Source organism: Eretmochelys imbricata, chromosome 17, assembly GCF_965152235.1.
Source record: "Eretmochelys imbricata isolate rEreImb1 chromosome 17, rEreImb1.hap1, whole genome shotgun sequence".
NCBI classification, from domain to species: domain Eukaryota; kingdom Metazoa; phylum Chordata; order Testudines; family Cheloniidae; genus Eretmochelys; species Eretmochelys imbricata.
The window spans coordinates 17,482,116-17,499,730 of NC_135588.1; the positions used below are offsets into that span (position 1 = coordinate 17,482,116).

Consider the following 17,615-nt stretch of genomic DNA (forward strand, 5'->3'; position numbering starts at 1 on the left):
GCCCTCATGTTGTAAACAGGAAATATTGTATAGATCTAGTCCTGCACCGTTTATGTCAGCTGCAGGTTTCCCAGTGTCTTCAATGGCAGCAGGTTGGAACCGGTTGCTCTAAAGTACAGTGGATATTTACAGAGCTCTACGAATGATTTTTAATATGCTAATATTTTCTTTTTGTTGTAATGAAATATCACAGTGAGCAATCTCAATATCCTAAGTTAAATCTTTCTTTTCTTTTCTTTTGTTGATGAACACTGTAGTCCTTCAATAATTCGGCCCATGGCCTTCAAAACTCTGCCCCACTACTTTCCTGCCACCATCCTAAGCGGACCTCTGGTATTTGTTCCTTAATTAGTTAACTCATATTCTCCAGAACTTGGCACTAAATCAGAATCTGGGCTCTGACATTTAAAGTGACTGGGATTGCAGTAGACTAATGGAGTCTGCTTTTTAAAGGGAGTTTACTCAACCCAGCAATGTTGCCAGAAAGAACAGAGACATCAAAATGGGAAGCTGTCCTGCTGATCCTTCTTTTCGGAATTCCCATGACAGGAAGACGGCTTAAGGGGTTCCGGCTGTCACCTTGCAAAAGAAGGGAGCCTAGGTGGCCAATCCCAGGTTACTCTTGTTGCTTCTCCTCATTGTTGGCTTGCCTGAATGTTGCTTTTCTTATCACTGGTGAGTAGTGGATGACCTGGCAGAGCACTTGAACTGTGTTCTTTCTTCACCCTGGGTAGATACTTTGACCATATTAATAATCATTCTGTTTCAGGCAGCACATGTCCAGGGTGCCTTTCTTAGTACTCCTTCCTTTTCACCTCTAAAGACAGGTCTCTTCTGCCCTGTGGAGAAGGGATTCCTTGGGATCGTAATCATTAGGGGACAGCTTGGTCACTTAGGAGGACAAGCATGTGTCTTCTGAGATAGTGCTTATGAAAAGCTAATCTTTGCAAACCCTTTGCTACCATATAGTTTGCATAGCTTCTTCAAGGACAGCTGTGCAACCCCGTTACTTTCATATTCTACACTAACACCTGATCAGTGGGGCTGCACAGATGTCCTTGAGGCCCTACTTTGGCCCACAGAACTCTTCTATTACTGGGGATGATCCACAAGATGGACAGACCCCAGCTGGTCTCTCTCTAGCCTGCAACCTCCCCTGAGCTCTGAGCTTTGTTTCATAAACAATCTTCTGACTTACAAACTGAGCACATTTTTATATGGAAATATTGAATAGGGAACTCCACTGTGCTATTTTTAGACTCACTTTTTAGGGCAGAACCACCCTTTAAGATTGCCAAGAGCCACAAGTACTGTACGAGTAATCTGGGAGGGGAAGGGGGCGTTAAACAGATACACATTCCCCTTGGCTTGTGTTTTACTTTGTGAATATCAGATTGGCTGAGTCTAAAATACATTGTTGCTTTTGGCTGACTGATTCAGAGCTAGGTAGATTATTCAGGTAACCCACTAACCAGAAATAAAGATTAACAGATTTTTTTTTTAAGAGCACTTCATTTTCAACAGAGGTGACTTGATGATGAACCACTGACTCTTGGACAGTTGTACAGCTGTTGTACAGTGACACCAGTCCTGTGTAGGTGCGATGGCAAATGTGAACATGAAGGTTGGGTGCTCTCTGCCACCCATAGCATGAGCATCCTTGCATTGCCTCGCTTCCTGAAATGTGCTGATGTTTTCAAAGGTGCCCTTGCTTTCTTGCTAAGGATTAGCTCCTCCTCCAGCTGGACTGTGTCAGAAGGTGAAAGGCGATGTAATTCACTGGAGAGGGTGTATATGCCATTGGCATGTCAAATTTGCTCAAGGATACGTCATTAGTAAAACCTGCTACTGCTAACAAGATTCAGCTAACATGTTAAAGGCCTGTGCTTTCAGAGCAAAAGCTCTCTCCAGTTATCACCACTTAGTCTCTGGGAGGTCATCACATATGGTATAATGAAGTCTATGAAGCCATCTGGAGCTGTTACAAAAGATAATGAAGCACCATCTTTGGATAAGATCAGGCCTTTATGATTGCCTGTTTAGCACTTGGCCTTGTTCCAGACAAATGTTTCTGATCCTTTGTGAGCAGAATGCTGCCCACAGTCCCCTTCCTCTCTTGTTCACAAAGATGCACAGTCTGGTGACTGGAATGAGACTCTCCTCTGGCACTGCTGTATCAGCCAGAAAGGCTTATGGTGTTACAATTTCATCAGTGTACCCTAGTTTTGTGTCCTACAACAGCCTCACACACCTCTATCCAGCCCTCCTAATGGGCTTCTTCAGGTGTTGCCTCTCTATTGATTTAGCTGTAAGGTCTTTCAGAAAGTTGATCAGACTCTTGCTTCTCCCTATCTTACCCTCAACTCCCAATAACCAAGCGTAACGATAGTCTTGTGGTTAAGGGCTTGGGAGACCTAGGTTCATTTCCCAGGCTCTCCCACAGGCTCCTTCTATGACCATCATCTTCCAAGAGGGCTTTGGCTGCTAGTATAATACAAACAATTTCCAGAAGTGATTGCACCAGCTATTGATGTTTCTAGCCGCTGGGTCCCATCTGCCTTGCTGCCAGCATACCCGTTCATCCGCACTGTTTGCCATGCAGCTGCATCATGCTAATGCTGATTTCTGTGAATGGCCTTTGTCTGAACACTGCGTCACAATCTCTTGCCACTATTTAATTGCAGCAAGAGAACAAAATCATACCAGCCTGTGCTTCAATTGTCACATTCAAAAAAACCCAAACTCCTGTATTTACTCCACCTAATTCCTCTGAATAAATTTTAAAAACCAATCCTTAAATCTAGCATTGTCATTTTTCACCAGGAATTCTCAGGACAGTCAGACACACGTGGAGCGGGGAGCACCAGCTGAAAACCTGCAGGAGTCCAGATCAAACAGGGTTGGCTCTGTTGTGTGTATTGTCCTTGTCCATCATGTTCCTGCACCTGTGCCAGACTCTCTCATGTGCTGTGGTGACCTGGTTGTACAGCATCTCGGAGGAACCGCTGAACAGCACAGGCCCCACTCCGGAAAATGTCCCGCAATTGTTTAGTCTGTGATTATTATTGAGTAGCCATAGGACAACAGGATCAAACAGCATCTCCAGTTCCTTTGTGAATCACAGAACTACACTGTGTTCTAAATGAGAAAAGCCTGTGTGTTTCTGTAGGAGGGGTGGTGCATTATCAGAGATGCTCTCACAACTAAAATATAATAATATTACATAGCACCAGAAGGCTCAGATGTTATGCAATGGCTTAGCGCCACTGACATCAATTTACATCAGCTCATGATCTGGCCTCAAGGTCAGAATTTTCAGAAGGGCTCAGCAGTCACAAGCAGGGCCACATTTTCAGATGACGTCAACGCACTGGGTGCTGAGCTCTTCTCATAATCTGGTCATTGTTTTGGTCCCATGAGAGCTGAGCTCTCTAGTCTGAGTGGCCCCAGTTGTGGGTGCTGCACAACTGAAATTCTACAGAGTGGAGTGGTGGCTAGCAAGTGCTGGCTTGCCAAAGGAGGCTTAGCGCACGGGAAGGAGGAGGTTCTTCCAGCCCTAGGGAGTTGCACAAGGAAGGAGCTTACTGGACTTTGCTCCATAAGGCTGTTACTTCTGATAATGTTCTCCCTAAAGGGGAGATTCCACTCATACAACTTGTTTAATATTTGACCATATTTTCCCTTTTTCAAATGTCCATAAGTCTTTTGAGTGGCTTTCTCTGCTAAAAAAAAAAACAAACAAAAAAAAACATTAGAGGCAGAAGGGCAGGTATCAGGTTGGAACAAATACATTGATGCAAACTCTGGAGCCTGAAAAAGTGTCGTCCCAAAGGTTCAACCTCATACTTTACAGCTAGAAAATCACTTCTGAGAACGTAGGAACTGATAGACCAGATTGGTGCAATGGTCCATCTAGTCCAATACCCTTTTTCTGACAGTGGCCACCACCAGGTGCTTCAGGAAGAGTGGACAATTATGGAATCACTGGCCTATAGGGGAAGCTGCTTTTTAACCTCTGTGAGATTGTGGTTGATGTATGGTTTCAAGCATAAGGGTTTTTATCTCTTATAAGGTGGGATTTTCAAAAACACTTGAAAGAGTTGGGCCCCCAGTTCCCAGGGAAGATCAATGGGACTTTAGAGTGAAAAATAAGAACTTTTGAAAATCTCACTCATATGTAAGTGAGGCTCCTCCCATTATCCACATAAATATCCAGTCCTTGTTTTGAATCCTGCTAAACTCGTGGACTAATTGTATCTTGTGGCAATGAGTTCCACTGATATACGCTGTGTGTGAAAAAAGTGCTTCCTTTTACGTGTTTTACATTTGTTGCCTTTCTATTTGAATGTCTCCTCATTCTCGTACTGGGAGAAGGCTTGGACACTCCAATTTACTGTGTTGTCTCTCTAACCCTCAATATTTTATATATCTCTATCATGTCTCCTCTTACTCATCTCCCCTCTAAACTAAGCAGTCCTGATCTTTTCAGTCTCTCTTCGCGTGGCAGTTTTTTCATACCCAGAATAATTTTCATCACCCATCTCTGGACCCCTTCTATATTTCTGTTCTTTTTTTTTGGAGGTAGCGTGACCAGAACTTAGCCTGGTATGACCAGCAAGAGTGCACTGTTGAGTTTATATTGCACAGAGCTGCCCAAAATAATGCCCAGATATTTTTCCTGAGTCATTTCAGTTAATTTAAAGTTTGGATGAGTAGTTGAAATTAATCCTTCCAATGCTCTTTACCTTTCATTTGTCATCTCTAAATTCCATCTGCTATCATGCTGCCCTTTCACCCAACTCTATTTCCTTGCATAGTTTAGACTCATATACTTTAAGGCCAGATGGGACCATTATGATCATCTAGTTCAGTGGTTCTCAACCAGGGGTACGCATACCCCTGGGGGCACACAGAGCTCTTCCAGGGGGTACATCAACTCATCTAGATACTTGCCTAGTTTTATAATTGGCTACATAAAAAGCACTAGTGAAATCAGTACAAATTAAAATTGCATACAGACAATGACTTGTTTATATTGCTCTATATACTACTGAAATGCAAATATAATAATTATATTCCAATTGATTTTTTATAATGATATGGTAAAATGAGAAAGTAAGCAATTTTTCAGTAATAGTGTTGTGACCGGGGTCCGAATGGGGAGCCAGCTATGGTCACTCAATTGGAGTGAACTACAAAGAATGGGGCAGACAATCCCCATAAAGTTGGTGAATATTCCAATACTTAGATTTACCAAGCCAGCATAAAACAGCTTCTTTATTAATTTACTGATTATTCAGAACTCCAAACAACAGAGTTCCCTTAAACTGATCCAGCCTCAGGCCTCCATCCAGGCACCAACGTCAAATATGATGAAAATTTCTGTAAATCTTATTTCATCATATAAAAGAAAAGGTTCTACCAATCCCAAAGGATCGGACACATCACCTCCCAGGTTAATTAATGTTTCAGATCTTACCCAAATACATGCTACAGCCAATTCTTATTAACTAAACAAAAATTTATTAAAAAACGAGAGAGAGTACGGTTAAAAGATCAATATACATACAGACATGAGATCAATTCATTGAGATTCAGATTCATAGCAGAGATGGAGAGCTTTGTAGTTGCAAAGAGTTCTTTTAGAAATAGTTCATAGGTTACAGTCCAATGTCCAAATGTCATATTCAGGGCATACCAGCATAACTGCGACCTCAGTCTTGTGACTCAAACTTCACCTGATTAAGTCTAAGCAGATCTGCGATGACAGAATCAGGACCCAAGGATTTTTTATACAACAATTTCATGTCTTTTGACAAATGTTCCTCAGGGAACAAAAGGTAATTAGGATGACTTTGAAGGAGGTTCATCACCAGTACTTAGCTATACGAATAACAAAAGGCCATTTGCTTGTTCCTCCACCATTCACCGTACATTTCAAAGAGAGATGAATACTGAGATATCCTGTGTTCACAATTCATTTAAATGATGGGATGTTTTTCTGACCTCTGAATTATCAGAATACAGCATAGACAGGGACTGTTGATTACATCATTGACCCTATTCATACATATGTAAAAATACAAAAACATAAACATTATCTCGCTACATGTCTTTTGAGGGTTATTTATTTTGCAGGATGTTTAACCCTTTCCACCCATGTGTCACAAATATGCTGTGACACGTTTATATTTTTGTGTCTGATTTTGGAAGCAAATAGTTTTTAAGCGAGGTGAAACTTGGGGGTATGCAAGACAAATCAGACTCCTGAAAGGGGTACACTAGTTTCAAAAGGTTGAGAGCCACTGATCTAGTCTGACCTACATATTGCAGAGCACAGAACCTCACCCACCCACTCCTGAAATAGATCCCTAACCTCTGGCTGAGTTACTGAAGTCCTCAAATCATGATTTAAAGAGTTCAAGTTACAGAGAATCCACCATTTACAGTAGTTTAAACCTGCAAGTGATCCATGGTCTCTGCAGAGGAAGGCGAAAAACCCTCAGGGTCTCTGCCATTCTGAGCCGGGGGAAAATTCCATCCTGACCCCAAATACGGCGATCAGTTAGACCTTGAGCATGTGGGCATAACCCCCCAGCCAGACACTTGGGAAAGAAATCTCTACAGTAACTCAGAGCCCTCCCCATCTAGTGTCCCATCACTGTGCATAGGAGATATCTGTTGCTAGCAGTCGCAGATTGGCTATGTGCCATCGTAGGATGTCGTCATACCATTCCCTCCATAAACTTAACAAACTCAGTCTTGTTTCTCACACCTTTCTCTTAATTATCTTTAAATAATCTTTTCTTAGCTGAAATGTTGTCACCTTGTTGTGTTCAATGCCTCTTCCAGATCATTAACTGGTATATTTGACCTAGAATGGAACTTTGGGCCACCACAGTGATGATCTTTTGCCTTGTTGAACATTGACCAGTTCCTCACCTTCTTGTTCTGTCTTTTGGGTCAATTTAGAACCTATGTCTGAATTTTATTCCCCACGACGACAAGGCTTTTGGAAACGCCAAATACATTGTCAATCATCTCTCCTTTATCCCTAATCTGTTGACACACTCAAATAGTTCTAGCAGATTGGAGAGGCATGATTTCCGTTTACAAGAACTGGGCTGGTTTGTCCTTATATCACCTGTATTTAGTTTTTTTTTTAATAATTATCTTTAATTATAGTTTTAACCAATTTCATTTTGGAGTGAAGTGTAAGCCTTAACCGGTGTGCAATTCCCAAGAACAGCTTTGTGTAGGTGCTCTTGCTATCCTCCAGTCTGTGTTGCAACCGTTGATTTGAACTAAAGGTTGTGTATTTGTTAGCAGCTCAGCCCCTGAGAATAATTTGGTCCATTATCTGCACATGAGGCCAATTCTACTTCACCTCCACGCTTTACAACCTTCTGACTGATCTAGTGCTATGACAAATGGGTGTGGAGATAATGGACGTATGTAGGGCCTGATTCAGAACTTGCTTACGCTGCTGTAAATCAGGAATAACTGTGTCAATGAAATTACATCTGTGTGAGATCAGAATTGGGGCTACAGGTTCTTAAACCCAACATAAAGAAAAGGTTTTGCTAAACAGCGTGGATATAAATTCTACTGATCGTAAATAAGTCACAGTGTTTAGGAACAATTCCCCTCCCCCCATATCTCACAAAAATACCTTCACATTGAGACAATAACGGACCATAAAAGGGATTCAAAAGCACATGTGAATCTCCATAGCAATGCATTAACAATGTGGACTAAACAGTTATTGTGTCTAATGGAGTCTGACAACAGCAGGGAAGATGGTGCTATGTTTCCAAGTCTATCGAGTGTCCTTGTGCGTTAATTTCTCTCTTTTGTTACCTTAGCCAAACTGTCATGTGGAAAGGTAAAGATATCATGTTTCCAGATATAAGTGAGGTTGTCTGAGCTGAGAGGTGTTACCAAGGAGAGTATTGCTGCTACCTTTGGAGTATGTCAACTTCCCCAGATAAGACCTTAATGCCCTACTGGCATTTTTGAAGGCTCTCTTGACGTGCTTTGGGGAATGCAGGAAGAAAAGAACTTTTCAGGGGTAGTCAATTATATTTTTATCAAGTCTGAATTTCTTGGTCAAGGTATAGTCAAGGTCCAGACTCCAGAGGAAAATAATAACAACGATAATAGTAAGTAAATAAAAAGATATTGGGGTCCGTTCAGTAGCATCTGGTGGTCCAGATTTGGCCCGCAGTCTGCCTACTGACTACCTCTCCTTCATATGATCAGATACACAGGTCTGGGGTGGTTCCATTTCAGGGAGTCTGTGCTCGTGAAAGGGGCTACAGTAGACTGAGAGCCTTAGAAACTGAAGTCCTGTATTTATCCACAGAACAGGGGCAGCACAAACTTCCACAACAATGTGCCTCAGCTGTTCCACAGGGAGCAGCTCAAGGCACAAGAGGTTATTTCAGTTTCCACACCCCTTTTCCATCTCGGTCTCAGCTAACGTTGCCAGCAAGGGTCCCAGAGTACTTATTTGGCATTTATTTCCAGAGGCACAGATTATATTGCTTTTTGTTTGCTGCCATATGGTTTGCGGGGGAGAGGGTGCTGTGTCCAAACATCTGAATTCCTGCAGTGTCTTCTGTTGCTAGGAGAGTGGTAATAAAACACACCGAAAAGGCAGGTGTCCATGATCTTGTGTGAGCCCAGTACGCATCCTTCGGCCAAAATTTACAAGCGTTCAAAGCAATGACTACATCAAAGGCTTCTGCATTGTGAGGCAGGAATGAAATTGGAACTGGTGAAGTGGCCTTGTCTCTCAACTGGCTGTTTCTGCTGTAGCTCTTTGACTGTAGCTGAAAGTCCTTCCCTGATGTTCAGAGATGTTAGGCTGGGATTTTCAAAGCAGCATAATGCAGTTAGATGCCCAAGTCCCATTAAAATTCAGTGGAGTTTGGCACATGACTCCTTTGGGCTCCTTTGAAAATGCCAGGCTTAGTGCAGGGTACGACAACCCTTCACATCTAAGTTGATTCTATTAAAAGCTTGTGGATGAACTTTTCAAAAGCATCTAAAGAGTTTAGGCACCTACATCCTAGGACTTGGACTCCTAAGTAAAGAAGGTGCTTTTGAAAATGTTACACTATCATTTTTTTTTAAAACTTCAATGTATTTCTTGACTCTTGTTACCAAACTCTGACATGTCAGCTCTGAACTTTACAAAGACCATTGAAACTCAGGGTTTTTTTTACCCAACTGTACTGCTAAGCATCACTTGGGTGCTCAGATGATAGTTATGAATGCAATATAAATACACAGACTGCTGACTGTGCACTTTCCATATCACTCTAGGAGGCATTGCTCATTTGGCCTGAAAGTCTGATGTGTATGGCTGTGCAGTGGATAAAACTTCCCTTTGCACACTGGTGAAAATGTGCTGTATGGTGTAAACTGAGGAAGTGGGTGTACTCATACTTAATTTCCAGGGGAACTAGAAATGATGGCAAATGACAGTGTAATTTAGGTATTCTAGACATTATGGCTGGAAATTTCAAAGGAGTGCAAAGGAGTTAAGTGCCCAACTCCAGTTGTATCCCAGTGGGATTTGGGCACCTCCCTCCCATAGGTTCTCGAAAATCCAGCTAATGCAAAAAAAAGTGAACAAGTTAAAAATGTCTTAAATATAATATGACTAATTAGTCTAATGAGAAACTGCCATCTTAACAATTCAGTCTAAAGTGGGCCTGAAAGAAATGGCTTTCCCATCAGTAAGCACTGAAAATAAACATTTTGCAAACTAAAAGTTCTCTCTCTTCAAAATGGAACTTACCTTACAGTAACTTGATTTTCCAAGGGTGAAGCTGGATCTCTATCATTCCATACTACTTTGTGTCATCAAATGGGGTCCTTGTGACTCAGGAGCATTCAAACAGCCACCTGAGAGAGATGCAGCAGTCACACTCAGTGAATAAAGAAACTGAAATATCATCAAGTATTTGTAATTAACTTTTTTCAGTGCAAATTCTTATTGCCTATAGGCTAGATTCTGCCACCCTCCCTTGTGTTTTATAGTACCTTGCTTCTGGAAGTCACTACGACTGCTCGACTGCACTATCAAAATGTGGCAGAATCTGGACCTATATATTTAAGATGAGATTTTTTTCAAAGCTGCCTAGGGAATTTGGACACCCATTCCCATTTAAAAATAATTGTAGCTCTCTAAGGCACTGTATCTAAATACTCTAGCTTTCCTTTAAGCCATAAATCACCTAATGCATCCCAGCAAGCATCTAGCTCTGCCATTGACAGGGTAAAGAAATTGGAGGAAAAGGCTGGTCTTGTGGCTCAAGCACACAACTGGGGGTTAGGAGGCCTGTGTTCTATTTCCTGCTTGGCCATGACTTACTGGGAGACTTGGGCAAGTCACTTAAGCTCTGTGCCTCAATTTCCCAATTGGTAAAATGAAGTTAGTACCTACCTCGCAGTGATGTTATAAGGCTAAATTATTTAATTTTTTATCAAGTGCTTGGGAATCCCCAGTTGAAAAGCACTGTAGAATTCCCATGTAGTAGTACTGTTCCATGTTGGTTGTACTGGGGTTCACGTGTCCCCGCCTGATGTACTGTGAGGTAGCCATTTCAAAAGGGAAGCCAAGCATTAAGAGCAAAAGCAGCAGATTCTACTACTCCATACTCGCTGGATTGGATAGGTGTGCATAGACACACCCTAGACTGGCCTTTTCATAAACCATCAGGTTATACAGGGTTCTACCCAGCTGTATGACTCAGTGAAATGTCTGTCTCGATAACAGAATTGGTGCTTGGCTTGCTTTTTAACCATAACCAATTTCCTTTCTTTTGCAGGAGAAGAGGGGAAGAAATGAATGACATAAAGGAAACTCACTTTCTAAATAAAGAAACCCTAAGCTGTAACTCGGACTGAAGTCTTGCATGTTTGACCATCACTAGGAGCCAACAGGACATGCATGTGTCCGACTATCAGACTAATGCGGGTGAATCGTCAAGAAGAAAAATACTGATTTTGTTTGTTTCGTAGCTTTTTTTCCCTGTACGTAATGGTGCAATTACTGGACAGCTGAATTATAGTTTGGGGATGGAACTATATGTAATTGAGTCATTGTAACACAGCTCCTTAGGGGTCCACTCCTGAAAAGTTTGAGACCCTTTTAAAAAAAAACAGCCCCAATTTGTGAGCTCAGTAAGGCATCTTTTGTTTTGTAAAAATGTGGTAGGTGGGAGGTCATGCTTTCACAGTGGTGCACAGTATCTGTGCATGAGCAGTGATGACAGAGGTGCATTCCAAAGCTGCGATGTGGCACAACAGACTGCATCTCAGTACCAAGGAAAAGCTTATCTGTGTGTATGGGCTGGGGAGGTAAGCAAAGAAAGGTGCATGGGATGCAACAGGTTTATTCCAATTGACTTCCAATTTAGTAGAGTGATATCCACTAAAGTATAATACCTAGGTGGCAATGTTAGTGCTCTGGTAGCCACATTGCCTAGATGTCTCGCTTTGGTGGTTTCAGTGTACCTGTATCCTGGTATAATTACCAGTGTTGTAGATCTTGTGGACATGTATTTACTTGCAAAAATTTTTGTGGTGGAAGTTGAAACTTCCTCTATTTATCATATTATTCTCTGTTCTCTTTTCCTCTTGTGAAAATCTTGTACCTTCTCAGGCTCATCTGACACCAAAGCATGACCCAGTCCTCTTGTCCTTTCTCTTTTGTATAACACTTTGTTAGCTCCCTTCTTCTGCTAAGCATCTCCACCTAAACAGCTTAAAACAAAATACGGAAATGGAGAACTCTGGATCCCACCGCATCTAATGCTCATTCCTGGTCAAATTTTCTGACTAGGTAAATCTAGATTACCTAGTTTTTAAAATATGATTACATTGAAGGTAGAATAAAAGACTTAGAAGGCAGTTGTCCATTAGTTAATGTCAGTTTTGGGAGACAATCTGTGCTCCCAATATGATGTTGAAAAAAGGAGAGGTGATCACATGAGAGCAAAGGTTGTCTCCCAGAAATTGACATTAACTAATGCACAACTGCCTTTAAGACTTTTATTCTACAACCTATCTAAAGTTATTTTTGAAACTCACATAGAACATTTGACCAGGAATGGGCAGTAGATGTGGTAGGATCCAAAGTTCATGATGAAAGGAAAAAGATGCCTACACTTTTCATTCCTTCTAAACTTCACGTGGGTGTATGTCGGAGCACCGGAGTCAGTTATTGCTTTGCTTTGCTATTATTTTGCTCCATTCCTATCTGGATCAGTTTCTATGTTATTTTTTAAGTCTCTTAAAACCCCCAGTGCTTTTTGTCTTTCTTCCGTGCAGGCAAGCTGCTTGAACTTTGACAAGCTGGCAACCGTAGGTACAGTATGTGCCAAACACCATCCTTTCCTTTCTCTCCATCACCAGCATTGAAAAAGATGGGTCGCACCCCCAGACCAATGGGAATGTACAGACTTGTTATACTACTGAGCTGATTTAATTGTACAGAAAACCTTGCATGAAATGTTGTTACTGTATTTAATATAGAATGTATTCAAGGAATTTTAATATGGAGCTTGTAAAAAAAAAAACCTCTTTATAGATACTATGTGATTACAGGAAAATCGTTCACCGAAAAATCATTATTTGCGTTCTTTGAGAATTTTCCTTTTCCCAACGTGTTTTGTATATGTCAGTTTATAGAGCTGATTTAATTGAGCTGATTACACAGGCTGACTGATTGCCTTTTAGAGAGAATTTTCAGTGTGGGTGGAACTTACCCTTGAGCAGAGGGTCAGCAGATGACCCATACACCTCGTAAGCTCTCTAAAGAGGGTTTAAGTGGGACTTAAGTGGTGTGTGGGCCATGCATCTTTCTGTACAGAGGTGAATTCCACCTTGTTTTATTACAAAGATCTCCATTGCTCCATGGCTTTCTGAACAGCCTGGGAAATAACCGGTAGGAATTTAATCAAAGATTTAAGGGCCAAATTCAGCCCTCATGTAACCTGAGCAATTCCATTGACTTCAGGAGAACTGTTTCTGCTTATTCCAGGGTTGAAATTGATCCTCAACATCCTGCCCACACTATTTGGAGGAGGGTGAGTAGGTGTCCATAGAGTGTAGTGCAACCAGAGCTGTCTGGTCTGTACCTGGTCTGTAAGTTGTCCCTGTTGGTACATGTTCATATCCATCAGAGATCCATATTGGATTATAGGGAGTCTTGGCCAGATCTGCAGCTCCTGTGAATCTATGTTGCTCTACTGGAATTACATTGATTTACACCAGCTGAAGATCTGACTTTTTTTGGTACCCAAATGTGTGTGTTTTCTAAAGCTTTTGATACTATTTTAAACTCTGTAACAAAGAGAGATTAAAATATTTACAAAACCTGTGTCTTGGGCAAGCTTGGGACAGGCAAAGATATGACGTCAGTAACCTTTAAGTCTTCTATTAAATTCCTTTTGGTCATTTTGCTTTGTCTCATCTGAAGCCAGGAAGGTGGAGACAATTATGTTAAGTCATTGTGATTGCATATTGTGAGGAAGAGGCAGGGGCAATATGAGTTTCTATTGGATTGGTTTTAATTTATGCTCAGCACAACTAAAACGCACTATGGTGGTTCACTGTGCCTGATGATGGATTGAAATTGTGACATTACAGGATATGAAATTCAGCAAATAGAGTGCAACAACTCTCAGCCATGTTCCATGCCAGAGGCTTACTCTTCCCAGTAGCAGCAGGTTTGGTCTTAAAATTCTGTTTGCCCTTTTCACTGTAAGACAAATCAGTGGAACCTGCACTAGGGACACCTCCCACATGTATTCACTCTACTAAGGGTGACCTATTTTAAAGTATCCCCATTTTCTAGTATGATCCCTCATTGAAGAACCACGTCTCATTTTTTCTTTTGTTGCTTGTCACTTGATTGGCTGCTTTAAGACTGGTTTCCCGATAGACATTTTGGGGTTGTGGGGGATTATAGTTCAAATATTTTAATGAAGTAGAAAAATATCCTTAGATCAAATTTATTTTTCCTTTGTGGTTTGGTGAAGGGTCAGGATAAATCGCATAGAAGTTGTTTATTATTTGTATGTCACCAGCAGTGTGCTGGCTGCTTTAACATGCTGTAGTGTTTTTCTGCGAACTTGAAGGTGGTTAAAGACCTAATCCCATTGATTTCAATATGGTTAGGATCAGGTCTGAATTGCATCTTACTGAAACATTTGATTGTGTGCAATAGAATGGAGATGTGCACTGGAGTGGCTTTTTTTTCCCTCTCTCTTCCTGATTGCATGTTGCAAAAGGAGGCCTATGGGGAAAAGCTGTCTAGGCTCACTTCTGTTGGAAACCAGGATCTAGGAATCACAATCATTGCCTTCTGGTGTATTCAGATTCTTTATAATAGTTTAGTCTCTTTCCAACAATACTTCCAGCCAGCCTGGGCCATTACAATAGATCCTCCTAAACACAAGGAGCAAATCATTCATCATGCATCACAGCCTGAGCACCAGAAAAGTAGCCTTTGTGGTTGTCCACGAGCACTTTAAATTAATTTCTCAGGGGCCATTCACCATGTTGGATCACACCTGTAAAATAAAGGTAGGAGACAAAGTAGAGGCTCTCCTCCCTTAGGAGAGTGCCAAATGTGAGCATTGGGCAATGGCTATGAAGTCCACATTATGCTGTTTGAGGACTTGAATATCCTTGTGGCTGATGACTGGATAAACTCTCTCCTAACAAGAACTCTCCCATGGAACATCCATCGTCTGGGAAGGGTGCATTATGTATGTGAAAAGACTGCTGTTGCTGCATGGGGGGTGGGGGGGATTACTAGTATCACATCTGAAATTTGTTTTCTTCCTTAATTCCTCTGTTGGCCAAAATACAGCCAAAGTTCTTGATTCTGATTCCATACATTGATTGGCATGGTGCCTTTCACAAGAATCTGGCACTGTCATGATGACACTGTCCTATTTACATGTTTCTAACACTTGGCCAATCCAAGACCAGGGTGGTACCATAAGGTGTCGGAATAGTGAGAAATTGGAGGTTTGGCCTTTATGGGAAGACTTGGTGGGTAACTTTAAAGGGACCCTTAATTCAAATAACAAATGTGGGGCTGGGAAAAAAGGGGTTTGTAAATGGAGCTTTTGGGAAGCTCCATCCCTATCTAGGTGCACAGTACAGTAGATGGGTGGGGTATGAAAAGCCAGATCAACAGAAGGATCCTGAGATGGCAAGTTTCAGTTCCTGTTATACACTTCACATTTACTATGCTGCTTAGAATTTAAAGCCCTGGTCCTGCCAACACTTGGGCATAGCTTTATGCATACGGAGCTTGATCTAACAACCATTGTAGTCAGTGGGTGTTGTTTCATTGACTTCAATCAACTTTGGGTCAGACTGATGAGTCAGTCCCATTAAACTTTAACAGACACATGTTTGAAGATTAAGTCCTAGATTTGGTTTTCGTATCTTGGAATAGCCACCGTCTTAAATAGAAGAATGAGATTCCTGACTGAAAAATTAATGGGTGGAAGAGCTTAGTGTTGCTGCAGAAAATCACAGGATCATCCCATCTCACAATTAATACTTCACATTCTGAACCACTGTAGGCACAGACCAGGTAAGACACGCCGAACAAATATCCAATGGAGAAAACCTTTTAAGGTGTATTCTCCAAGTGGTTTGCTTTGGGCGCTGGCCATGGTCCTGATTAAAGAAAAGAAGCCAAGCATGGAGCATTGATTGAAAGGCCTTACCATGCATACAAAGGGTCTGCAGTGGGATTTAATATCTTTATGGACCCTCCAGCAGTCATTTGGCAATTTATCCATCATCCTTAGGAGTCTCCTCCCCTTTTTTTTTTTCTCCAACCCCTGCTTTATTTTCTTTTTCATTAGGGCATTTTCTAGGTTGAGCATGTTCCTGGCCATGGATGAAAAACACTTCACACCCCCATAATGTTTCTCTAAAGAGTTGCATACATGCAACCTGTGTTTTCTCTATGCTGTGATGTGTATTTTTATAACAATCTAGATGTTTTCAAAGGTTTTATCTTCTCTTATCCCCTCCTACCATCAATCTACCTATCTCAGCAATCCCCGACCCACTGATTTCCAAGGTATTTTTAATACTCAGATTTTCACTGCCACTTTCTCCCACCAGTTTTTGATTATCCTACCAACCCTCCAGTGCTACCCTGAACTGCATGTCAGCCTGTTCATTCAGCTTAGCAAGAGAAGAGCAGTGGAGGTGGTTTTATGCGGCCAAATAAAGACCTCTAGACCCCATGAGGTTGGTAACAATGGTTTCTGTTGGGCATAGATTGGGATGATCCTAGGTTTAGGGTATGCAGGAACAAAATTAATGACAAGACAAATATGGGGGAGATACAAGTGTCCCTTGCATCCTCTCCTTTTGGTGCCATTCAGCTTTTGGTAATGTAAGAATGGAAAACGAAATGAGTCTAGAATAGATCTCTGTGCTCTGTATATACAAGAGCCTAAATAGGTAGGTGTACCCTACCTTAGGGATATCTGTATAGCAGACTCATGCCCATGCTATGTGGAGTCTGTGCTGTGTTTTGTCAGTGTACTCAAGACCATGAAGAGAGAAAACACTGACTTGTTTACAGGTGTCATTAGTGTCATGGCTTGACTCTCTGAATGTAGCACTTTTGCTACAATGCCTGAGCAGCCAAATCTAGAAACCTTGTTGAGTTTGCACTTAGTAGTGAAAGATAAATTGTTACATCTTTTTAAAAAGAGTTGTTTGGGGGTAGAATTGAAACAAGGTTTCCTATTTTATTATGAGAGATATTTTTCCACTAAATTACTGATTCCTAAATGGTGTACTTTGTCTGATGTAAATAGCCAGGTGTATCGTGAAGACTTAAGAAGGGTCATTGTAGTCACATCTGTATGATCCACCCTGTTCGCACAATATTGAGCCGATTTGTTTTATACTTATGAAATTACAGAAATAAAAGCAATTTTACTGGATGACTCTGATTCTGCTTTTCTTCCCCCTTTTCTTGCTTATTCATTATTCACTTTGAGACAACTAAAGAAACTAGTGAGAGCCACACACAGCCCCTGCAGCCATTATTTAGCCCTTAATCTATGGCATAAAAGATCATGGAATGTGGACTCACTATTTAGAAATAGACCCTGGTTGGCCTAAAAAGCTAACAGTTCCTTAAAATTTGGTGAGATTCTTAAATTGAGGATTTTGGGTGGAGCACATTAACAGCATGTCCCAGCAAAGGAGGTGGCTGATCAAAAGTCTGTTGAATCATTGATTTCACGGCATACTGTTTATATAACCGAGGAGTTAAAAAGAAAATAAGGGGTCTTAATGTCACTAGATCACAATTTCCTATAGGTTCGGGGAGCAGCCAAGACAGAAATATAACATGACTGCAATCCCTGGCTGCAGGTGGCACGTCTGCTTCCAATACTGGTTGAAACTGGGAATTAGAGATGTGTGGTTATGCATGGTTGTGGAGAAGTTTTAGAGAGTGCAAATTAAACTTGAGGATATGGCAATACAAAAATTATTTCCTAATGTATCCAAAGTACTTCCCTGACCCTCGGCACAGTGTTTTG

The 17,615-nt window shown here is 41.3% G+C and overlaps 1 protein-coding gene across 2 annotated transcripts in view; it reads left to right on the top strand.

Annotated features, from left to right (window-relative positions):
• The window catches only part of ATP2A3 (ATPase sarcoplasmic/endoplasmic reticulum Ca2+ transporting 3), a 136,314-nt gene extending 119,305 nt beyond the window's left edge, over positions 1 to 17,009 (top strand). The window contains exons 21-22 of one of the 2 annotated variants that reach the window (XM_077836373.1): positions 2,824 to 2,899; positions 10,842 to 17,009. In XM_077836373.1, the coding sequence (XP_077692499.1) occupies positions 2,824 to 2,899; positions 10,842 to 10,920 (155 nt within the window). In that variant the 3' untranslated portion in view covers positions 10,921 to 17,009. The remainder of the gene's footprint in view (positions 1 to 2,823; positions 2,900 to 10,841) is intronic. The other variant, XM_077836374.1, reaches the window with a different exon arrangement.
• Positions 17,010 to 17,615: the final 606 nt, after the last annotated feature.